Genomic DNA, 24,749 nt, shown 5'->3' with positions numbered 1-24,749 from the left:
CCAACACAGAAGCCACTAGCCACATGTGGCTACTGAGCACATGAATTGATTCTAGTGTGACTAAGGAATACATTTTTATTTAGTTCATTTTAATTAATTTATGTTTCAATTTAAATAGCTATCATGTGGGGCAGCATAAACCTAGGGGTATCTTTCCTGGAAAGATTTCTGTAACAAAAGTTATGACAAAAAAGCAAGTTACCAAACAACATGTTAAGTATGATTCCTCTTTAAGTAAACCCAACTGCCTCCCCCAATAACTTATATGATACTACATACGGGCGTTCATTTGGAAAGGCATAGGTCACGGTCTAATGGCGCTGACCACATGCAGGGAAGGTGACGGGACCAGGACAGAGAAGGGAAGGAAGGAAGGAGGGCTTTCGTGTCTTTTTCTGGTCTTGTTTCTCATTGTGTGGACTTTTCAGAGAGATGCATTTGTGTGTTACCTGCACAATTAAAGAAACAAAAGGAATGAAAAGCTAAAAAAAGAAAAATCACTGCTGAAATTAATGTGGATGGTTGAAGTCCAAGAAGATAAGTGTAATGAAATAGTTCAAGGAACTAGTAACTAGAAACAACCATTTGAAGGACTCTGCCAAGAATATCCACCTATTTATTTTTAAGCCACCATGCTAAATCTGGGGATACAAAAAGAAAAGGAAACAGCTCAAATGAAGGAAAATTATGGAAAAACCCAATAGCCACAGGAGATAAACAAATTCTAGGTAACCTCATAGGCCAACCCTGAACCACAGGCAAGAATCTCCTCCACGTGGTCCTGGAGTAAGCTCTCTGGGACCAGCTTGAAATGGTGAGTAAAAGCACAGCAGGGTCTGGGAAAAGCCTCTTAGTCCACAAACCTAAACCTTCTCCCAAATTCCTTCAGTTTTCTGGGGTGATGCTGATGTGCAGAGAGTCAACACATTCATTAAATCACTTGAACGAAGAGGCCTGGCTAGAACTAGTTCACCAATTAGCAAGCTTTGCCCCAAAGCTGGCCCAGCACGGTGCCTCGTACACAAGAAGCCTCAATTCAATGCTTGCTGACTTCAAATAAATAGAATTATGTCAGGGTCCTGAAGAGGGGGTACAGATCTGAAGCTGAGTTCAAAAGCAGGTTATTTTCCATTTTCAGAATTTTGAGGGTGGGGTGGAAGCCCGGTTGGGCGCTCCAGTGGAGGAACACTGGCAGCTGGAAGACCCAACCTGAAGAAGGAAAACCACACAGGGCCTTTCTTTCTTTCACCTTTGGAGGCAGAGGCAGCTATCAACTGGGTGGCCTGGTTTTAAGGTAGGGAAGGCAGGGCTCTAAGGCTGCCTATCCTGAGTGAGGCAGGGCCCACAGTAATGGGTATCGCCCCATCTGGCCTGAATTCACACTACTGATCCGGTGAGGGCTTGATAGCATCTATCCTCAGGAGTCAGGGAGGGGAAGAGACAGGGCTTCCTGCTGCTAAGTGAGCAGTTAGGAACCCAAGACAGGGCCAAGGACAAGGAACACAGATCACCCTCCAGCCCCTGTAAGGTTCTCAAGGTCAGTACCATCTCCTCTTGGGGCTGTTTCCCCAGATAATTGGTAGAGAAACCCTTAGAAAAATGCCAAGGAACTTGTCTCTGAGAGCAGAGAGGCAGGGGGAGTTGAGATGACGCTTCTCATGACAGCCTGGCAGTGGCAAGCGTTCCCAAAGAGACAGCTTGGGGTGGTGAGCAGGCTGAGTTCAGATGGACAAAGAGAAGACCTCTGGGTAGGGCTCACAGCCCCCGTAAGTGAAGACTCCAAGAAGAAATCAGAGCTCAGAAGGGATGAAGAGCCCTTGGGTCACCTGGAAGAAAAAGGCTCTTCTGTGTTGCTCCTGCAGGGTCTGCTTTAGCTGCTCCACATCTCTTTCTAGCTTTAGGTACTCATTCCAAGCATTTTCCATCTCCTGTGGATCAAAGAAATGCCTCTGATTCTTAGTTATCCCAAGCCCACCCCCTCAGAAGGCCCCAAGAACCCCTGTACTCCTGAGCACTGCTGACCCAACTACAGGGGAAGAGGGCAAGGGGTGCCTGATGCGTCTCAGGCCACCTGCACTGTCCCGTCTCCCACCCCTGTGGGTGCTTTGGTTCCCAGCTCTGGCAGAAAGGGCCTGCACCACATCAGACAGACAAATTAAAGAGCAGAAATTCTGACATCTCAGAGTTAACTGCACACAGATCAGGGGAACAGCTGTGCAGGCTGCTCTGAGATGGCTGACCCCTTGGGTGTCACTGCAGTCTCCCAGAGGCACTGACAGCATGCACCTTAAGGCACCGGTAGAGACGGACGTGTCACCCCTGACAAAGTAAGCTACTGTCAGGAGGCAGTCTGGAGGAGTTCTGCTATGCCAAGACTCTCGCCCCTGGCCACCTTCTCAGCTATAGGTTGGGAGACAAGAAAAGCAGCCCCCTCCCAGCCCATCCTGGGGGGGCAGGGGTGGGGCCAGGGGAGCATCTACGCACGGTGGACTCTCTGGAGAGCTCGGCCCGGATGTGGACAAGGTCCTCTTGCAGCAGCCTCTGCTGGTAGGCAATCTTCTCCAGGTGCTGGGGCTGGTCTCGGTACTGCTCCATCTGTCTGTGCAACACCTCCAGCACCGACTCTAGCTGGTCCTGAGCCGGACCAGGGCCAAAGAGCAAGAGGATAGCAAGACAATTCCCTGGTGGCCCCCTGCCAGGCCAGAAGCTAAACAAACCTGCTGGATCTAAGCAAGACTGAAGAGGCCAGCACCCAGCTAGGGGCCTGAGAGTCAAGGCCTCTGAGTCCAGCTCTGACTTTGTCTGCCCACTGGGTGGCCTCTTAGGACAAATCGCCTAACAGTTCTGTGCCTCAGTTTCATCATCTATAAAGTGGGCATAAGGCCATCCACTCCTTAAGGGGATAAACTATGAGGTAAATCAAAGAACAGATGGAAAAACCTCTCTAAGCTGTTGAAGAAGAAAATTATAAGCCAAGTCCTGTTGTTTAGCCTATGAGATTTATTTAGTAATTTCTTCTCAGGTATGGAACCACTGTCGTAATTAACATCTTGGCCAAACTAGGACTGCTGGTTAAACCATTTTATTCACCATTAAGTGATCTTTTCAATATTCTGGTTTGAATATTGGTTAGAATATTGATTCTAACCAATATTCTGGATTAGATAACAAATTACCTTTCTTGGGTGTTCCTTGTAAACTATACTCCTGCTTGAATGTTAAATTTTTATTTCTAAAGTTTAACATTAAGATGTTTGAATGTTCAATTTATGTATTTAAACTATAATAAACCAACCCTTTTTATTAAAAAAAAAAAAGCCATGTTATTTATAAACTTTTGAGTACCATGAATATAATGCCTTGTTAAAATGCAGAAAAAAGTTCACACAAAGTGTCTAAGAGACCAAATATCAGTGGTTACCAGCCCATTCCTCCACTCCACACTTGCTTCCTCTACAGTCAAGATCCTTAGAGGAAAGGAAGCTTAGGAAGAGACAACCTCTGCCGCATTACAACTCTGGCCACTTCCCCCAAGACGGCCCCCCATCCCTGGGGTTCAGGGGTGTGGCATCATCACTACAAGCCAGGCCTACCTCTCAGGGCTGCTGGGGAGAGCTGTGTCAGGCAGAATTAAGGTTGGGGACATAGTATTTGGAATAAGTAGGCTGAGGTTGCCCCACAAGGCTTCCTCTGGGTTCAGACAGAAACCCCACAAGATACCCTTAAAATTCAGACACTGTTCTAGATAAAGGAATACCTGCTGTCCAATACTAACACGAGAGTCCAGTCTATATTGAGGAAAGACAAGATGACAAAAGCCCCGCCACCCAGCCCAAGATTACACAAAACTGATACACACTTTGTTCTCCTTAAGGGCTCGTATCTTGTCTTCCAAGTCCTGGAGGACCCTATCTTGTTCACAGAAGACGCTCAGCTTGACCTGTGAACAAGAACAGGTTGAAGAGGGCCTGGGAGCATGAGGAAAGGGCACGGCCTTGGAGAGTGACCCGAAAGCCTGTGGCTACGGAACCATCCAAGCCCTGCCTGAAGCAGCCCATCCCGGGCCTGGGGGCAGCGGGCAGGCGAGGGTCGGCCTGTCACCCAGCTCACTCACGTCAATGTCACTCTCGGCGATCTTCACCGGCTTCAGACTTCGGTCCTTGAGGAGATCCCGGCCTGTCATCTGGGAGGTGAACAATTTAGAGAAGATTTAACCACGGGGTTCAGAATCAGAACTCAGGAGGGAATGTTCGCCCTACAACAGACAGGTATGGAAATCTCGGCAGTGGTAGGGAGGATCACGGCACAGAAAGGGAAGAAACATGGGCAATACCTGCTTTAATTTTATGCTTATTTCATTTCAGGGAAAAAATAAATGAGATCTTACTAGTACTTACAAATTTCTCAAAGAAAATATAGACTTTCAAGTTCAGAATCAATAGTAAAGGCTTAAATTTCGTCCAAATGAGTTCAGTATGAATCACAGAAGATTTGCCACTGATAAGACAGAGTTTTGCTACTAAATCTGGGGTTAAACCTAATTAACAGAAGTCCATGACCCCCGCCCGGGGCTATGGAGTGAGTGGACCAAGAAAAATTAGCAAATCCCTTGGGTATCATTGAGCCCTTAGTTCAAGGAAGTCTGAGCAGCCCACATCCCCATGAATACGATCAGCCTTCCTCATTCTCCACTGTTTAGCAAGAGGATCTGGTCAAAGGAAGAAGCAGCTGGGTGATTCCTGGCTGGGGTTTTCAACTGATCCCTGAATAGCTGAGGTTAGTCTGAACTTGCAATACAAGTTACCCTGCCCTCTCAAGAAAAGAAACCACAAAGCGGCAGACAAAAACCACCCAAACTTAGGGGCCAGCAGAATTTCACAAGATCTGCCATCCTTTCCTGGACCAGTGTGGACGACATGTCGCCCTTCACTCACTGGCCCCTACGAAATTAAACAGTAACTCTCTAGGCCATGTTTCCATTTCCACCAAGTCTCCTTCTTTGTCAAAAACTGCAGGAACAGAGGGACCTTTTTCACAGATGCACCCCGATGGCCAAACCATGGTCAGGGATGGCCAGGTCAAATGCCCCTTGTAGGGGAGGCTATCTTGCTGAACTCCAGTTTGCAGATCTGGCCAGAGAAATGGAGGGTGGAGCTAGCTACAGCAGAGAGAGATGGTGTGTGCACTACGCAGAGGGTCCCACTACAGATGGACACACAGCTGCTGGAGAAACGGCCCTCACTTCCTCCCTACTCTATCCAGTTTGTGAGTGTGAATCAGAAGCAGAAATAGATTAGCAGATATTCCCCTCAGAACTCAAAATCTGTGTACCCAGATCCAAAGGTCAAGGTCAGGGGAGAAGCCGTCTTCATGCCCTGAGCCGAGGGGCAAATCTAGGCTGCAGACCCACCCCCGCCTGTTCCCCTGCTCCCTTGGGTGGCACAGTGGAGGACAGGAACCACTGTCTTTATCTTGGGGGAAGTCAGCCCAGGACGGAAGGCCTGGCACTCTGGGAGGCAATAGGCAAATTGCTTACTGCCTCCCAGGTAGGTGAAAGGGAAATATATGTAGGTCAATCCCAGAAAGAAGTAGAATCCAGCCAAATTCTGCTCTTCAAACTGGCAAATTATGTGTACATACACAGTCACATACAGTCACAGAACACACTGACCACAACAACAATCCACAACAACAGACCGCGCTGGCTCCTGCAGGGCAGTGGGTGTGTGGTGGGGAAGGGAGAGGGGAATGAATCCTGGGGAACCACGGACAGCTGAACTTCCCAGACCGCGCTGGCTCCTGCAGGGCAGCGGGTGTGTGGTGGGGAAGGGAGGGAGGGGAATGAATCCTGGGGAACCACGGACAGCTGAACTTCCCAGGCAGGACACGGGAACCCAGCAGGCACAGGGTGGGGTCCTTCACTCTGTGTCACCGTCCTTTGCCCAAGTGAGGGGCCATGTGCTTGTCTGCTCTCCCAGGGGCTGACCCTGGCTGGCTTCCTAGGAAGAAATCAGTTTCAAATTGAGATATGCTTTGGGGATTTTTTCCTCTTAGCAAAAACTCTTTCCTTTCTGTCACTGAAGCTTTCTTTTGGATGATACGTTTTTGATACTGAAATAGCAAAGGCAGGGAGTCCAACTGAGCAATAACTCATTTATCCAGCACCGTCAGGCAAGGAATGAGGTATTTCTACACAAAAAGGGCACTTTCAGAAAGCTTTTAAACTTTCTGATAGAAAGCTTTCTAAAAGTATGTCCTTCACTGTCTTCATGGAATACTGAATATAAATGTGACCTTTCTGGGGATGAATCAGAGTCATTACAAAAATCAGTAATATAGAATTTCTTAGAAGTTAGTGTTCAAGACTATTTGCTTATCTAGCAAAACGCTCCCAAATTTCTGTGCTTTCATTTCCATTTCAGATTGACATAAAAATGTTTCTTCTCTCTCTCAGGATATTAGCACTCTCTCTTTTCTAAGAAATAACTTTCTCTTTGTCCCCTCTTAATGTGTGGCTTTTAAGGTGCTACAACTTAGGAATTCAAGTGACCGAGTCTATTAGGATTAGAAACTCAGCTGACGGGACCCACTCGCTGCTCTTCTGTCTCCCTCCCTCCATCTGGGCCTGGTGCCCATCCGGGGACATCCTCGCACACCTGATGTCTGCCACTGCTAGGGGCCTTAGTAGACAACCTGTTTCCCCTCATTTGACAGTAATCTATTTAGGAGTAACTGTGGGGACTGTCACATATTTTCTCTGTAACCTCAAAGCCCAGACCAGGGCCCAAAGTACTGAGGCTATTTGAGAAGCGTTTGCTTAGTGAGTCCATGAATGTAACAAAACCAGGTGCGCTGGCTGTGCTCAGGGCCTAAGTCCTCTTTCTATGGGGTAAAGGTCACAGGCTTCAGGGCAGAGGCTACGGGACAGTGTTTAGATAGCTCACAGGCCCTTTAAGCTTCTAAATTTAGCTTCATTCCAGAGACTCGAGGCTACTAAACATAGTCACAGCAGTACTTACATCTAAATTTCCTCCTCAAATTGCACTTTGTGATAGCAATGCTTAAATCCATTCAGAACATTAACTATGAGTCCACAACTGTGGGTTCAACTAAGTCACCAGAAAAAGTGAAGTTAGTGGGCACTCGTTCATTTGAAAGAGTCTTGGCATCAGGTCACCCAGGCATCTAACTCCCCTCCCGTACACTCGAAGACACCTACGCTCAGGGCTTCAGATGACTGGACACAGCTCCTGCATTCCCACCTGCAGCCTCCTGTGGGACGCTATAAGAGCTGGCCATGCTTAGGGCACTGCCTCTGCATCTCTCAAAGAGGAGGGTGCTGGGCAGGTAGGTGCTTTGTTCTAGTCCAGATCTAGAATGTTTTCAAACATCAACACCTTGTCCCAAAGTAGAGCCACCCTAATATCAGGGCTACGGTAGAATCTCAGGACACCCCGGCTCCTCCAAGGTGACCAGGAACTGCTGCTCCCTCCCCAGGAACGCATGCTCTAGGGCAGCCCTCACCATGGAGGCAGACGAGTGAGAATGGGAACACAACACAAGCTTCTGGCAAGCTAGGCAAGCCCCCGCTCCGCCCCCTGAAGGCAGCACAAAAGATGGAGTCACAAAACACGACAGATGAGAGGCTCAGCCTGGTGCACCAGCCAAAACGCCGAGGGGGCTTCAGTAGAAAGAAAATAAACCGAAAATGACTTGCAGGAAGCCTGGGGGCGGTCAGGAGAGCCCCTGGTTAAGCAAGTGATGGAGTCGGCACTGAGCCAGAAGCAATGGAATGGCCCCGCCTGGAGACACAGATCAGGTCATCTTACGCTTCTCCTGGGCCGACAGCCCCGTGCTGACTTCTTCAGCACTTTGTAAAGCACGTTGATCAAAGGTTCATTATTTTTTATCTGTTCCAAACAGAAAGGCAAATACAACAAAATGTAACAGGTAAGACATCAAACGACATTTGAACGAGCCAGAATTTGGGGACATGGCAAGGGGAAACCTTAGGAGGATGTGTGTTGTGCAGTTTTAATGAGTGGGTCTCAGCTGGTTATGCTGCTTCCCAGCCAGTGGACCTTTCCAGATTTCAGTTCCCTCATCTGTAAACCGGCCTCCTAAGCGCTGCCTGGAGGGTCTTCGTGAGAGCGCCGATTTCAGTGCCCATGTCCTTCCTGGTTCTGAAGGCAAGAGGGGACTCTGCTTCTTCCTGCGTCCTCCCCCATCACATACTGAAAGATACTGAATCTGTGGTTTAGCATGGAGCCATGCGTTAGTCTCAGCCCCACCAACATTTTCTACCTTGGGTCTCTCAGACTCTCGCTGTCACCACCTAAATGATTGTCTCACCAATGACACCAAATGCTTCCAGCTCCCTTGAGGGACCACTGTCCCCACCTGCTAAGACTGGATCTCATCTCTGCCTCCAATGCTGTGATCACACAGGAGCTTTAAAAAATACTGATGCCTGAGTCCCACTCCAAGAGAATTTGGATATAATTGGTCTGTGGTGGGGCCTGGGCACTGGGATTCTTAAAAGCCCTTCTGCTGCTACTGCTAAGTCGCTTCAGTTGTGTCCGATCTGTGTGACCCCATAGACGGCAGCCCACCAGGCTCCCCCGTCCCTGGGATTCTCCAGGCAAGAATTCTGGAGTGGGTTGCCATTTCCTTCTCCAATGCATGAAAGTGAAAAGTGAAAGTGAAGTTGCTCAGTCGTATCCGACTCTTAGCGACCCCATGGACTGCAGCCCACCAGGCTCCTCCGTCCATGGGATTTTCCAGGCAAGAGTACTGGAGTGGGGAAAAGCCCTTCTGGGTGAGTCTAATAGGTAGCCAGGAGTGGGAGCCACTACACTAAAAAGGGGTTCTTAAACTCGAGCATCCTTCAGAATCACCTGGAGGGCTGTGAATATACAAATTTGCTGGGCCCCATCACCAATGGTTTTCACTAAGCAGCTCTGGGGTGGGACCCAACATTTCGCATTTCTGACAAATTCCTAGGAAGTGCTGACACTGTCAATCTGGGATCATATTTTGAGGATCACTGCTTTGAAACCATGTTTCTCAGCCACAGCTACACATGAGAAACACCTAGGGAGTTTTTGTTTCGTTCCTTCCTTCCCATTCTTTCCTTCTTAAAGGGTATACTTGAGTACTGCCAATTAAATCAGAGTCTCTAAAGGGTTTTAAAAACATCTGGTTGCTCTAGTTCATGACCAAGGTTAACAACCTCTCTCCAGAATAACAGACCTCAACTTTCTGTGCACAAGAACCCCCCCAGAGCTGGATTTTTAAAAACACAGAATTCTGGGCATCATTTCCAGAGATGCCCAGCATCCTCCACACCTGCAATTTTTTAAATCAAGCTCCTGGCCACCCTGAGACAGATGATGTCCCAGACCATGACTTAAGAGATTCTACTCCAGAAACAGACTCTGAACAGAGAAGCCCTGATCTTAAGCTCAGTCAGAAAAAGTCCAGAGACCAGGCACCTGGAGCCACTGATAACGTCCCTCACAGGGACAAGAGCCCCTCTGGGGCTGATTGCAACTGCTCCACCTAATGTGGCTGCAGGTACCCTCTCCCCACCTCACTTTCCCAGCTGTGCTTTCCAGTTACATAAAAATAATTCAAGCTGTGAATAACTGCAAACCCTCACACCTGCTTTTTAGACCTGGCTTAGGTGTAGGGTTCTGAAGAGCAGAACATTAATGCCAAAAATACAACTCAGTGAATACAACTTCAGGGCAGGCTTAGAATCAGTACATGGCACATGGAAGAAAGGAGGCAGGTGTGAAGTTAGTCACAGGGTTCGAATCTCAGTTGCCTAACTTTGCAGAAATTACCTCTCTGGGTAATTTGATTAGTGTGGTGGGGATAATAATTCGTATTTGCTCACAGAGGATTTAACTGAGATGATGAAAATCAGGTGCCCAAACAATGCCAGGCAGGAACAGATGCTTAATCAAGATGAAATCCTTTCCACCCTGGCAACATCAAGTAAAATGCCAGGGAAATAAACATTTCCAAAGAACACTAACACAGCATTTTTTAAGACAGTGGAGTCTGCTTCTACTTGATCCTTTGGGACCCAGAAGGACTGCTCAGACCAGACTCCACAACACATGGGCAAGCACACACCACCAACTGGTTCTGGAAGATGAGGATCAGCTGATGGGACATGGGCTTGGGATCCTCAAGTCTGTGGCATTTGGGATAGAGACATGGGGGACCCTAGGCCCACCTGGTGGGGGCAGGGAGACTATCTTTCTCCAGAAAGGCTTAGCTCTCCTCATGAGGACCCAGGAGGAACCTCTCCCAAGAAGCTGGTCACAGCAGGGGTGTGCTCAGCGGCATCTCCGCGCCCAGGTTGGGCTACACACCCATTCAAATGTCAGCCTTTCTGAAAGTGACTCACAGCACAAACCTCGGCATCTTTCCCCACACATGCTGCTGGTAAGCCAAGTGTCTCTCACCTGCTGGTGCTGTCACTGGGGGACGGGTTCCCTAAGAGGAGCTTAGCAACTGGAGTAACGAGTATAAGAGCAGGGAAGTGCTGGCATCGACACAGCTGTTTTTCATGACAAACAGTGACAATTTCCAATCGTGAGCTACTGTTTTGGTCACACACGTCTCCTAGCTGGTAAAGACACAAGGATCCACCTTGCCTCTCTCTATCACATTGTGCACATTTCCTGGCAGAAAAATCCCAGTTCAGCTCCATAAAAAACCGAATGGCTTTGCGTCCACAGTAGTAGAGGCGGTACTGTAAAAGCGGCCAGGAGGCAGGGGGCTTAAGAGCACCAGTTTCAGAGTCAGTGCTACACCCAAGTATGGATTCCTCGGTGACTACCAACACAACCTTGGGAAAGTTGTTTATTTCTTTGAGGTTCAGTTAGTGAAAAATATAACACCACCTCCTTTATAGGGCTACTTACAGGGGTTACTTAATTGAACAGAAGTGAAGTAATTCATGGTGACTGACACGCATACCCTCTGTGGCTCTTCAGTTTCTGTGGGGAGTCAGGACTCACAGGGCCTTCTGGCTCTGCTCCATTATCCTGTGCCTCAGTTACCCCTCCCCTCTCTCTCAATCCCTTTAGCTCAATGCAGGTTTGATCCCTGGGTCTGGAAGATCCCCTGGAGGAAGCCATGGTAACCCACTCCACTACTCTTGCCTGGAGAATCCCATGGGCAGAAGAGCCTGGTGGGCTGCATCCAGCAGGTCACAAAGAGTTGGACATGACTCTAGAGACTTAGCACACACACTACTACAATCTTTAAACAAACCTGAGCTGGATCTTCTCTCTAGGACCCACTGTGAGATCAGCTATCCCACACAGATGGGAATCAGAAGACAGCTATTTCCTGTGACTCTGGCTCAGGCGCTTTATTAAGTTCCCTTGCACCATGCACCAAGCTCACTGAAGAGTTCTACGAGGTAAAGTGTGCTGCCGTGAGCCACGCCTCTCCCACAGGCCCAGGTAACATCACGGATGCTCTACGGATATTTCTGTGTGGCCTCCATGACCCCAGAGCCGGAGTGAAAGAACTGAACGGGGGCACGGTGAGGTCAGGGAACAAGGATGTGGGGATACCCAGAGCAGTTGGAGATCGGGGGCTGCTGATCCTCGCTCTAGGTCAGACGGGGAAGGTGGGCATGGTGGAAGGACCTCCCCAGGATCAGAGTACTGGAGGCTGGGCTGGGTTGCCCATCTGGCCCATGCCACCACGTGTGAGCACTTGGCATCCTGAAGCCTGACTGCCACCACCGACAACACCTACTCATGTTCTGCGTGACCTAAAGACCACATAAGCTAGAAGACATCCTGGTTTTGAGAGAACCCTCTTTGTTTAGCTCAGCTATGAAAGCCAAGTCTGACTTTTGTTCACTGCACCTTCCTTCCTAAAGCCTAGGACAGATTCAGGAACATGGACAATCTGCCCCCACATCCCCTGAGCCCCAGCCACATCCTGGCAACCACCGTTCCCTTCCCTTTAATTTCAACCAACCCAAGCCCTCTGGTTCTTCAGGGCTCCAGACACATGCCGCCGCCTCCAGAAGCCTTGCTGACATATCAGCCCACGGGGATCCTCACTCTCTCAGATCTGAGCACTGAGCCAGACACATCTCTATACACTCCTTGCCATAAATCTGTTTTATTTCAGGATATTTTCTTTCCCCAACCCAGAGCATTTGGAAGTTTCTCAAGGAAAGAAATCCTCAAAAAAAAAAAAAAAAGCCTCAGTTTTTCTCTTGCCTCTCCCCCAGTTTCTCTGAGCTGGGTATAGCACAAACGCTCAAGTTATTAACAAATAGTAAGTTAACTGAGCGATTCCTAATCAAAGGCCTTGATATTGCCTCAGAGTGGGGAGGCCTCTCATCTGCTGCCTGAGGACCCAGTGCTCATAGTCCTGCTTCTGCCAGGCTAGATGACGAGCCCGGGTTAAAAATATGTCAAGCCAGGTATCCTGGGGGCTGAGGGAGGCATGCCTCAGTGACCGTCACCTGGGTGTCCTCCCTTGGGGGCCCTTGCCCGCCCTCTCACACCCACGGTAAATTAAAGGTCACATTCCTTCAGTCTATGTCCTGGCTCAGGCATAAGAAGTGCTTTTCACAGTGGGAGCTTTCGGAGAGCGGTGGGAACAAAACAATAGCTGCTCTCTTCCCGGCAGAATGCCTCTCGCTTCTCCAGCAACTTGCCCAGCTCTCTCTGCGCTCTGGAGGTTGACTTAGAGCCTGAACTTCATCACCTACAGGGAGGGGTCTGGTGTTCATCTCCTAAACACAGGTGGAAGACCACAGTACCCCTCAGGGCCACAGGATTCCGTGTGGTACCTGCTCCCCCAGCAACAAAACTGAAGCCACCAAACCACCGGTGCCTGAGAACACACATCAGGGACACCCTGTGAACCAAACCTACCCCCACCCCACTTGAGGCTCTGAAGAAGCAACTCGGTATTATCTGGAGAGACCTTGTGGTTCGAACCAATGACAGGAAGAGAGCAAGAGTGTGTGCCCTCATTTTGTAAACCAGAAACCTGACAGCAAAATTCATAAGAAACTAAGAGCCCAGCGTCTGAGGCGATAAGAAGTAAAACTCTTCTGAAAGGGAGAAACTTCCGGTTATAAAATAAATAAATCATGAGACAGTAATATACAGCATGGTGACTAGAGTTATTAATACTACATTGCATATTTGAAAGTTGCTCAGAGAGTAGATCTTAAAAGTTCTCATCACAGGAAAAAAGAATTCATTACCAAGAATGGTGATTGTTGTTAATCAGACTTACAATCACTTCCTAATACATACAACTGTTATTTTGTTGTATACCTGGAACCAATATAATATGTTAATTATATTCCATTTGAAAAATGAAATTTTCAAAGCCACAGCAACCAAAGAAAAAAAAATCAAAAACACCAAAACAAAACTTCTGCCTTCCGATTCAGATGGGAGACACTTTCATTTGAAACCCAGATTTATAAGACCCGCAAGGCCTCTGGCTTTGGGGCTGGTCTCCGATGAGGCTCACACTCAGAAAGGTAAGCGCCAAGGAAAGCAGACCCCTGAGGCCACTCACCTTTAGGTCCAGGTACTCCAGGTCTTTCTTCAGCTGGAGGTAGGTATCGTCAGCCTTCAAATGAAGCAGAGAGAGAAAAAAAGCCAGCTATGAGAACCCAAAGGTGTCCCTTCAAGTATGAATCATTTACACGGTGCAGCTTCAGGGACAAGAGACCACAGGAGGACAACATCCGAGCCACAGAGGAAGCACAAATGTCTTGGTGCAGCTCAGAGCCCCTCAGCATGGTGGATCTCACGGGTCCACCATGGGGGGAAAGCCAGCGTGCCCCACCATGGGCTGGGGACAGTCTGAGGGGGAGCAGGGGGCCAGCACACATCCTATCAGAGGGCTAGGACAGCAGCGCAGCTGAGGTGGAGGTGAGCTCCGGACACAAAGCTAGAGGGGTCTGCCTGAGGGACATGCTACGTTCCAAACCTGGTCGCCAGACCTCTGCACTGCGCAGAGGAAAATGACCCCCTAATCGGTGCAGACTGGTGCCTGGAAGAGGCATGGAGATGACACAGGTGACCCAGGGAGTCCCCTTAAGACCTTGGGTTCCAGGAGGATAAGGACCTGAGGCTCCATAAAGTGCCCTGGAAGTTCTGGCTCCATTTGCTCAGCATGAAGTCAAGGTGGCTGTGCCGGGAGCTAGATCAGGAAGATCCAGGCAAACCGACCTGCCTGCATCATCTCTGACAGTCCGGTGAGTTCTTCAATATGATGACCAGAAGCAGTGAGAATAAGAAAAAGACTCTCTGATTCCCTAGAACTGGTGCTTTCCACGTAATGGATTACAGAAGCTAACTGTGAGGCAGAGGGACTATGAAAGCTTCAGAAAAACAGTCCTGGCACTTTCTCCGCCAGCTCAGAGGCCTCTCAGCAAGCCAGGGCTGCAAGGGCGGTCTGGGTTTAGAGCTCTGATGTAATACCAACAAAAACAGGGACTTCCCCAGTGGTCAAGATGCTGTACTTCCACCGCAGGGGGCATGGGTTTGATCCCTAGTCAGGGAACTAAGATCCCAAAAGTTGTGTGATTTTTTTTAATCCCCCAAAATTAAAAAATAGACTACAGGCTTGCTGAAGTATTTTTTAAGAATAAATAAATAATGCTAAATGTTTAGGCAATGTTTTAAAACATAAGAAGGCCTTAAGGACCACGGCCAGGTACACCAGTGGCTTCTAAGGTCTTATTTCCGACCCTAAACTGTCTCCTTACCCATTCCTACTTCCTCAGTCAGCCCAGTTCCACAGCAGTAAGAGGGATAGCGCCAAGCAATGTTATTAAAAAATCACCCAAATTCCCAACTTAGGATTTTTGCATATGTTGCCTTAGACTCATTTTTCCAAAGACATTTCCTGAGTCCTTCAGGTCCCACTAAAATAGGACAGGTAAGGCAGGTGACAATTCCTCACCCTCCTCATCTGTCCCCTACATACTTCTGTGCAGCCAGGAGGCCAGCCTTGTGTGGACCAGCATTTTCTTTAGGATGATGCCCAGGATAACAACTGCCTGGCCATGCAAGAAGCTTGCCTGCAACAACCCATGTCTTGGAAACACTGTGCCAGACAGGACCTGCAATTCGGCTCTGGTCTTGCATGCCCCTGACTGCAGGATCCTGGGCAAATCACTTCCCCACCTGTTTCACCTAACCTGTTCCACGTTACTGTGAAGTTCACCAGGCTAAGGGGTGTGAGGATGCTCTGTCAATCAGCAGGGCACTGTCCAGATGAGAGGACATGATGCCTTCTCCTTCTGGGCTGACACACACCTTTCAGCATCGCAAGGAGTGCCCACGGTGGCAACAAGGATGACAACCAGCACAGCCCTTGGACGTGACCACACACCAGCCTGGCAATCACTACTCACAGGCAAAGAAGCCACAGTCCAGGTCCCTCACACCCCATGCAGCCTCCCACCCTGCTCCCAAGCACTAGGGGCATAGGCCCCATGATGGCTGCACAGTGTCCGGCAGTAGCATCCAGAAGCGAACAGGCAGGAACAAGGGAGAGAGCCAGACAGCAGGACAGACTAGAGCACGGGCACGAGGGAGCACAGGCCAGCATGGCACTCCCTGGTCCCCAGGGTGGCCCCCAGCCCTGAGGGGACCCACCAGCGCTGACCTGGCAGGAGGGAAAGGTCAGCTGGTGCTGCAGTAACTGGCCGATGGCGAAATTTCGCACACTGGCCAACCTGGCCTGGTGCTGCCGTAACTGGGCGAGAAGCAGTGAGAGCTCCTCCAGCTGCGGGTGTGCAAGACACATCGTGAGGAAGTGAGCCACCGCGGGAGCACGACGCTATCATTACTCTTCACCCTGCTGCCGGGACAGCACTGATGCGACACCGCTAAGTAATTACGGCACTAATTCTGTCATTAGGACAAATAAAGGCACCGGCAGAAAGGGAGATGCAGGAAGTAGTGTGTATCAGGAAACAGCCACCAGCAGTGCAGCCTCACCCACACTTGAACTTTGAAGACAGGGAACTCATCAAAGCAAACGCAGGGAAGAAAGGAGAGATGCCAACAGGGGGGGAAAGGCAGGTGGCTGGAGAACGCTGCCCCAAAAAGAAGACACACCACATCCTCCTCCATTCCACATTCTCTTCCACTTTCCCCAAGTTCTCCTGCCGACCTCGGGAGGACCAGTCCCGGCGAGACGGGTCTGGGCAGCTCATTTGACTTCTCTGAGCCTCAGTTCCTCATCTCTAAAATACAGATTGCCTCTGACTGGCTTCTGGGAGAACCCTGACGAGATGAGCCCTTCACAGGCTGGATCAGTTCAGTCACCCGGACCCAGAAAGGAGGCACTGCTTACCGATTTTCCGTGTAAACTGGGAGCACTGACAGTGTGGGTCATGTAACCCATGGAGGGCATGGAGCGTCGGTCCACATGAGAGGAGTTCTGCAGGAGAGGAGACCAGACATCACACAGAGAGCCAGGCAAGGCAGCGGGGCCGGGGCAGAGCGTCTGCCACTCACCACCGGGGCAGCCGAGCCCAGGGCAGGGCCCCTCTCTCAGCCTGACTCTTCACCAGTCTAATGCAGACACACATCTTCTGCACCGGGTTACGAAAATGCCTAACTGTGACAGACTCTTGGAAGTTCAACCTTAAATCGGGTTCTTATAAATAACTGAACTGGCTGAACACAGACATCTTTCCTTGCCTTCCAAGCTGCAAGAAAGTAGAGTTTGAGTTGTATGACCCTGTGCAAGTAACTTCACCCCTTAAGACCCAAGGGTTCTCATATGTGAAATGGGCACACAGGGATCTCCTGCTTTCCAAAAATTTGTTATATGCCACTTTGATTTTACAAAAGACCTACCTTTAGTACCTGTTTTTTGATAACTGAAATCCAAAGGAGATTTTCGCTTTTACAGAAAAAGGTAATTGCTTCTTTGCTTTAGGCCATCTTGGCTTACCAAAGGTTTCACAGGAATGCTCTACCTGCAGAGAGCAGGGACTCCTGAGAAAACAGTACCCGCCTCACAGGGCTGCTCCCAGTGCTGCAGTACAGAACCGCAGAAGTGTTACCTAGCATCACCCTGGTTCATTCTCTTCAAACCACGTTCTCTCCAGCGCCCTAAGGCTGCCCGCCTGGCAGCTTGGCAGGGCCTCCAGAGTCTCACCTTGGTGGTGGGGCCCCATGCCTTCCTGGGAGAACCCCCCAGCGAGATGTCTACGCTCATCCTCTGGTCCGGTGGCTTCACAGTGACCCTCTCTGCTGGCGTGTGGGGCCGCCGGGGTGGGAAGGCCCTCGGGGGTCCCGGGGGAGGGAGGTCCGAGGGAGACGGAGGCACGGAGATGGAGCGGGGCACCTCTAACATGCTCCTGCTCCGGCCCTGCTCGGCGAACTCCGGGGAGCCGGCGCAGATGGGGGCCGTGGGGCTGCCGTGCCGGAACTGCTGGCGCTGCTGCCACTCGTAGAGCTGCCACACGGTGCCGTCCCGGTGCGCCCGGCGCTCCTCGCTCGACATCTTCAGGTGGCTGGCTCGGTCCTGCGCGTACTTGTAGTCGCTCGGCAGGTTGCGGGGAGGGGGCGACGAGCCCCCCGAGGGGTGGCGGCTGCTCCTTGGAAGGGTCTGGTAGTTTTCTGGGAAGGACAGGTGCTGGCTGGGGCCCTGGCGAGGGAGGGTCTGCTCCGGGGGTAGGCTGATGGGAAAGGAGAGGACAGGTCAGGGGACCTGCAAGGGGTCTGCAGGGCTGCCGGAAACGCAGCGGGGCAACGCCACAGAGCCGGGCCCTGAGGGAGCCCTGCCAGAACTCCAAAGAACAATCAACACAGACGGCTGGCACTTCACTCACTTCCTTCCCTGAGCAGAGCGCTCCTAAACCACGTTCTCCATCAACCCTGCAGTGTCAACCCCCACCACCAGGCTGACTTGCCCACCCCACTTCCGGTGCAGCACAATTAACCTGCCTGTCTCCCTCTCTCTCTCTTTTCTCTCTCTCTCTCACCATCACTTAGCTCTTGCCACAGGTGTGCTTATCTTTAGGAAATGCCTCTGTTTCCTCCAGTCACCAAGATGCTCCCAGCACCAAGTTCTGGAGCTTCTTAAAGGAAGTGGCTGGCATCCGTTCCTTCCTTTCCCCACTATTCTAGTCCAGATACTGATTAATTATTGCCTCCCAGACAACTTGGCTCAGTTGGTAAAGAATCTGCCTGCCATGCAGGAGACCACAGTTCAATTCCTGGGTCAGGAAGATCCCCTGGAGAAGGGATAGGCTACCCACTCCAGTATTTTTGGACTTCCCTGGTGGCTCACCTGGTAAAGAATCTGCCTGCAATGCAGGAGACCTGGGTTTGATCCCTGGGTTGGGAAGATCCCGTGGAGAAAGGAAAGGCTACTCACTCTAGTATTCTGGCCTGGAGAATCCCATGGACTGTATATAGTCTATGAGGTCGCAAAGAGTCGGACATGAATGAGTGACTTTCACTTCTCAGACAACTTGGAGACCTTTCTATCTAGTCTCCCTGTTATACACAGTCAGCTGCTTGGATCCAATCACTCCTGTGCTCCAAAACCATCAAGAGTTCCCTGCTGCTTATGAAGCAAATTCTAAACCCCTTCTCCTGATACTCATGGCTCTTTAGCACCTGACCTCAACCCTCAGCGCCCTGCTATTTTCTCACTGCTCCTCCTAACCAGACCAAGATCAAATCAGGGCAAGTTGAGCACCAAAGGCCCAACATTTAAAAAGGCACCCCCTCTCAGTTGCACCCCTGTCTCACCCTGACCTTGTCCGGCCTCCTACATACTTGGGCAACTTGAATCCACTGTCTGTGTGACCCTAGGCAACTTACCTGACTGCTCTGCCCCAGTTTCCTCACCTACAAGGTGAGGAAGGAACTACTTGCCTCCTAAGGCTGAGCTGAAGAATGAATGAGACAGAGACTGCAGGCTCCATGAGATGCAGACAGTACTGTCACCCAGGGGTGAGCCCTTCCAGCTTTTCTCTCCTTATTCTCATAGTACTGTTCTTCTTTTCCTTACTTGAGTGGGCTCACCTTGCCTACTGCCAACTTTCACTCATTCTTCAGGACACACGCCTCTCCCATGGAGGCCTTCTGCAACGCCGCAGACCTTGGGGTTCCTGCCCTGCTCTGCCCTAGTTACTGTACGGTCTGTAGCTTTTCCAAGGTCCTGCACTGATGTAACCTTTTCCTGCTTGTAAGCTGTCTCTTCCCCAGCCAAGCCATAAATCCCTGGGGGGCAGGAACTGTGTCTCATTCTGTGGTGCAGTCCATGGTCTAAGAAAGTCCTGACGCATACCCAGCCCTTCAACAGATACTCCAGCACACAAAAGCTGGGTAGGATCATGAAAACCACTACCTACCAGCCATCTTATTTTCTAAAAGAAAAATTCAGCAAGGGGCCAAGGAGAGGGTTTTATTAAGCCTTGAATTTATTAAGCCAGTCTGAGAGGCAGCATGATGTAAAAAGGACAAGTTTTCAGAATTAGGCCCAGGTTTGAATCCTGACTCTGCCTTTATCAATTTTATAACAAATCTTTATATTGTGCTTACCAGGTGCCAGACCTTGTCCTAAGCCAGTGCTACTCACAGCACAATCCAGCAGCCTCAACACCACTTGGGAATTTGTGAGACATGCAGGTTATCAGGCCCCACCCAAAATCAGAAACCTGGGGCTGAGGCCCAGCCATCTGTGTTTTTAACAAGCCCTCCAGGGGCTCATGTTGGAGAAGTGCTGTTCTGTTTTTAAAGTCACTGCATCACTTCCTACCTACAGGACCTTAGATTAGTATCTTTTATGTCCTCACTCTCCTTACTGTAAAATGGGGCTCATAAGAACCATTTAATAGACTGTTGTCAGGATTAGTAGTAGTTGCCGTTCAAAAATGGTGACTTTCGGGACTTCCCTGATGGTCCTGTGCCTAAGACTCAGTTTCCAATGCAGGGGGTGCAAATTTTGATCCCTTGTTGGGGAAGTAAGATCCCACATGGCCCATGGTGAAACCAGAAAAATAAAATGGTGACTTTATTCTCTTTTTATTGTTACCTTTGCAATTTGTTGTTGTTTAGTTGCTAAGTTGTGTCTGACTCTTGCAACCCCCTGGACTGCAGCCCACCAGGCTCCTCTGTCCATGAGATTTTGCAGGCAAGAATACTGGAGTGGTCTGCCATTTCCTCCTCTAGGGGATCTTCCAGACCTAGGGACTGAACCCGTGTCTCCTGCCTTGGCAGGTGGATTCTTTACTACTGAGAAGACCACTTTTGCACTTAAGGAAGGTAATTTAAGATCTCTTCAGCACAGACTCCTCGAGCATGTCTCCTTGCCACCAGGTGGCAGGTTTGCTACGGATTTCTCAGAGGGGCCTGTGTTTGAGGAAGGGGCAGTGTGGCAGCAGTGGCAGAAACCAGGCCAGGGGCTTCCCCCTGGGTGTTCATGACTGTACTAACCACCGTTTCCTCCGCCTGAAGCAAAATGCAAACTCTGCAAAGCACATCCCACCCATGCTCACCCTGTAAACCCCTTCAGTCTGGCTCTGCAACCCATTCCTCGTGCCTGCCTATGACGTCCAGATGGTTAGAGCCCCTTCACCCACCCACTCACACAGGGCCATGCCCCAAAGCCCCCAGCTCATCCTCTAGCCTGTGCCCTCTGCTGATACACTGCCTGCCATCCCCTCAGTGCTGGCCATTGGAGGGGTAACTCCAAAGACCCCCATGTAATAGTAAGTCCTGGTGCCAGAGGCCAAACCACCACTAACAGATGGTAGAGGGAAGGACACAGTGGATAGGGTTGTAAGATGAGGTAAAGGTCCCCCGAGAGCAGAGAGGAGCACCCAGAGCAGCTGTCCTAAGAGCAGACCCATTTGCTGGATCCCAATCTCAGCCTTATCCAAAAAGAAGACTCTACACCTCCTTCCTTCTGCCATAGGCCCTCCTTGTTCCAAAAGGCATCTACCTACATATTCTGATACAGTCCCTATAAAATAGTCATATCAAAATGTGAAATCAGTTCTTATAACCAGTTACTTACGCAGCAGATGGCCCTCACCCGAGCTTCCACACCGACTGCACAGGCCTTTCATGTTTCCTCGTGGTAATGTCTGCACTCCCTGACTCTGCCCCTACCCCTGCCTTTTATTACACAAGTATGCATTATTTTAAATACTAGGAAAACACGGAAGGCTAGAATTTCCAATCAACTTCATAGAATGTGGTAAGATTCTAAGGCTGTGTCAGTCTGCCCTTGCAAACCACCATTCCAAAGGAGTTTAATAAAGTGAAATATAATAGACACCTCCATGTACTGAAAGAACTATTAGAAATAATTCCTCGTGAGGTCTAGAGTCGCGAATACAAGATCATATTACAGTTCAAATAACCCTCCTTGCCAAGTCCAACGTGCTCCAGCTAATGAAATTAGCAGAGTCTCCATCATACAGAGCATGGGTATCCCTCTTCTGTATTTTCAAACGGGGGAGCTTCCTTTATTAAGCAGCCAGATCTACTTATTACTTGACTGTAAGAGATTATAAAAACATCTTTAAGGGGGGAAAAAAGATAACTTTGATATGTGATATGCAATCCCTCCCAGATACACGTGAATAATCAAAGACTGAGTGCTTTGTTGACCTCAGAGGCTGACAGCTTTCTTCTCCAAGGGTTGTCTTCAACCCCTAGGCCCACTGAGCACTGCTTCCACTACGAGGCTGAGATTCCTCTCACTGAGTGCACAATGACCTCCAAGGCCAATGAGCTGTTTCATCCACAGACCTCATGTCTTCCCCTTAGATAAGAATGGCGCCATATCCCAGGGACAGTTCAACACTTTCCCCGGCCACCTTTACTTCCTTGCAGTTGGCTTCTCATCCTTTAGCTCCTTGCTCTGCCCCCAGCCCCCAACATGTGTAGCAGAATAACCTAGGTCTGTGGGCTGCCAGGCACATTTCACAATCACAACTTATAACTGCATATCAGCTGCACAGCTTTTGAAAGTCATTTCTTTCAAAAGGTTTATCACTGGCCATGCCTTCTTTCTGGTTCCCTTCTGCCTTGCCCTCCCAGTACTCTGCCTTCTGACCTAACTTCAAAACTCTAGCTCTATTATGAAGGTCTACCCACCTAAGGCCCTTCAAGCGGCTTGGTGAAACCAAAGGCCTTTGCTACTGAGCGCAAGACCAGCAGAGACTGACGTTTCAGATTCTCCTTCCAGGTGCCCACCCCACTCAGAAAGCACCACACCTAGGAAGCAAGCTGCCGACTGGACTCCTTCCAAATGAATCCCCCCTCACCATACCCCGGTTTTCCTCCTCCGTCTCCTACTAGACTTCTTTAAGCAGTCTCTGCTTTTGCCCACTCCCTGGGGCTGGAGATCCTCAGGCTTCTGCCGTTGAAAAGTGAAAGTCACTCAGTTGTGTCTGACTCTTCATGACCCTGTAGACTGTAGCCTACCAGGCTCCTCTGTCCATGGGATTCTCTAGGTAAGAATACTGGAGTGGGTTACCATGCCCACCTCCAGGGGACCTTCTTGACCCAGGGATCAAACTTATGTCTGCCAGCATCTCCTGCATTGCAGGAGGATTTTTTACCTATTGAACCACCAAGGAAGACTCAAGTCTGCCGCTGGCCCTCTGCTACTATTTCCTCCAAGCCAGTTATTCTCAACCCTGAGCGCATGTTAGAATCACCAGGGGTATGGGATATTTTGAAAACTCCTGATGTCCAGGCTGAAACTGGGATCATCAGAATCAGATTTCCAGGCAGGGGACATGGGCCTCAGTAAATGTCAAACCTCTCTCATATACTGGTATCACCTGGAGAGACTTTAAAATAGACTGATGCCCTGACCTTGCCCCAGCCAAAGAAAGCAAAATCTCTTGGGCAGGGCCTCAAATGACCAAATTGTGCAGCCAGAATTAAAAACCAACTGCTTGAAGTGTTCAACCCTGGGTGATCTCCACTACTGCCTGGGCATCAGTTACCACCTCCATGGCAGTGACTTCCAAATCTCTCCCTAACTGAACTCACATTCCCTAGAACTATTGCTTATTTCCACATGGGCATTCCACAGGTACACATTCCTCTTCAAGCTTATTCCCCCTCCCATGCTCAGCACCACACCTAGCTATTAACCAAGTCAAACATTAAGGTTAACCTCAACTCCACCCGTGGCCCTCCTCACCTTCCAGCCCTGGATAAATCAGTTCGCCAAGCCCTGTACCTACCCAGTCTCAGCATCCATGTATCCTATCCATCCCATCCTCACAATCCTCACCATCTTCACTGCTTTCATTGAGGTCTTCCTTGCCTCCTACCCAAAATATGACCACTTCATACTTGACCGTGTTCTTTCCAGACTTTTCTCCACTTAACTATCTTCTATATGGCCACCAGAGCAAGGAGTTAACTGAATACGGTTGTCAAAGATAATACAAGGGTGGGGAAACCGGGACACTTTGGGCGGGGGGTATAAACTGAAATAACACTGTTGAAGGTCAATTTGGTAAAATCAATCAAAATCAAAATCACATATATCCTCTGACTTAGTCATTCTATTTCAAGCAATCTGTTCTCCAAGTATACCTGCACTTATTTGTAAAGACAACTGGCCATGGACATTGACTTCAGCATGGTTTGTAATACTAGCAAATGTTAACAATCAACCTAATCTTCCATCAACAGAGAAATGGTATAAAGATCACTGAAGATGAATATAATGCAATATTCTGTACCATTTCAAATTAATAATCTAAGTCTATATGTCTGATATAGAAGGTGAGCCAAGATATATTAAAATATCTGTATATTCATTGGCATATTAAGTGAAACAAAGCGAGATGAAGAACATGGATTTTTGTTTTTAACACAGTGGTTGGTGGTCAGGGAGTAGATCTAGGTTTCTGAAGTAAAATAGAAGGGCACTTATTTTTAAGTATTTACCCACTGTTATTATTTTGATTTTTTACCTTATTAGTAAATTACTATTTGAGGGCCCTGAATAAAGGGAGATTTACACATCTAGCTCTGAGTTTGGTGATAAATTAGTAATGAGTACAGAGAAAACTATGGTCCAGCAGTGAATATTTATAGTTTACATTATGTAACTATGTAAAAATCGACTAATGCTCTAAATAAAAATGACAACTATATTATAAAGCTGGAATAAGAGTAAGTGTGTTTTTGGAAAGGAAAAGCAGAGAGGGGAATAAGCGCCTTAAATCGTTATTTTCTAGAGTAGAGTGTCAATAGCTAACTAAAACTGAAAATCAAGAAACCAAGCAGTACAAATATCTTATTTGGAAATACAGAAACAAATACTGAAAACTACTAAAAGAAACTTGACTGTGTAGTCTCATTTTGGATGGTGGTACATCAGAATCCCCTGGGAAATTTCTTCACCATGTACATGGGTATGCTGTGTTACAACTGGGAATAGGTAAGGTGTACAGTTCAGTTCAGTCGCTCAGTCGTGTCCGACTCTTTGCGACCCCATGAATCACAGCACACCAGGCCTCCCTGTCTATCACCAACTCCCGGAGTTCACCCAGACTCACATCCATCGAGTCAGTGATGCCATCCAGCCATCTCATCCTCTGTCATCCCCTTCTCCTCCTGCTCCCAATCCCTCCCAGCATCAGAGTCTTTTCCAATAAGTCAACACTTTGCATGAGGTGGCCAAAGTACTGGAGTTTCAGCTTTAGCATCAGTCCT

At 49.0% G+C, this 24,749-nt stretch overlaps 1 protein-coding gene across 22 annotated transcripts in view; it reads right to left on the bottom strand.

Moving 5' to 3' along the window:
* PLEKHA7 (pleckstrin homology domain containing A7) overlaps nt 1–24,749 on the bottom strand; it is a 229,154-nt gene that overhangs the window by 22,694 nt on the left and 181,711 nt on the right. For 14 of the 22 annotated variants that reach the window (XR_015142028.1, XR_015142029.1, XM_086339797.1 and 11 more), the window contains 8 exons: nt 17,197–17,719; nt 16,384–16,470; nt 13,588–13,641; nt 7,830–7,910; nt 4,115–4,183; nt 3,860–3,940; nt 2,485–2,634; nt 1,827–1,928 (listed from right to left, as the gene is read on the bottom strand). Coding sequence is in view for 20 of the 22 variants with exons in the window: in XM_086339797.1 (XP_086195923.1) it covers nt 1,827–1,928; nt 2,485–2,634; nt 3,860–3,940; nt 4,115–4,183; nt 7,830–7,910; nt 13,588–13,641; nt 16,384–16,470; nt 17,197–17,719 (1,147 nt within the window). In the remaining 2 variants the exon portion in view is untranslated. The remainder of the gene's footprint in view (nt 1–1,826; nt 1,929–2,484; nt 2,635–3,859; nt 3,941–4,114; nt 4,184–7,829; nt 7,911–13,587; nt 13,642–16,383; nt 16,471–17,196; nt 17,720–24,749) is intronic. The other 8 variants (XM_086339791.1, XM_086339794.1, XM_086339795.1 and 5 more) reach the window with 1 other exon arrangement.

Source organism: Bos grunniens, chromosome 15, assembly GCF_055505025.1.
Source record: "Bos grunniens cultivar Pamir isolate PY7600 chromosome 15, Bosgru_T2T1.0, whole genome shotgun sequence".
Classification (NCBI taxonomy): Eukaryota; Metazoa; Chordata; class Mammalia; order Artiodactyla; family Bovidae; genus Bos; species Bos grunniens.
The sequence above is the reverse complement of the archived record's forward strand: the minus strand, read 5'-3'. Positions and strand labels throughout refer to the sequence as shown.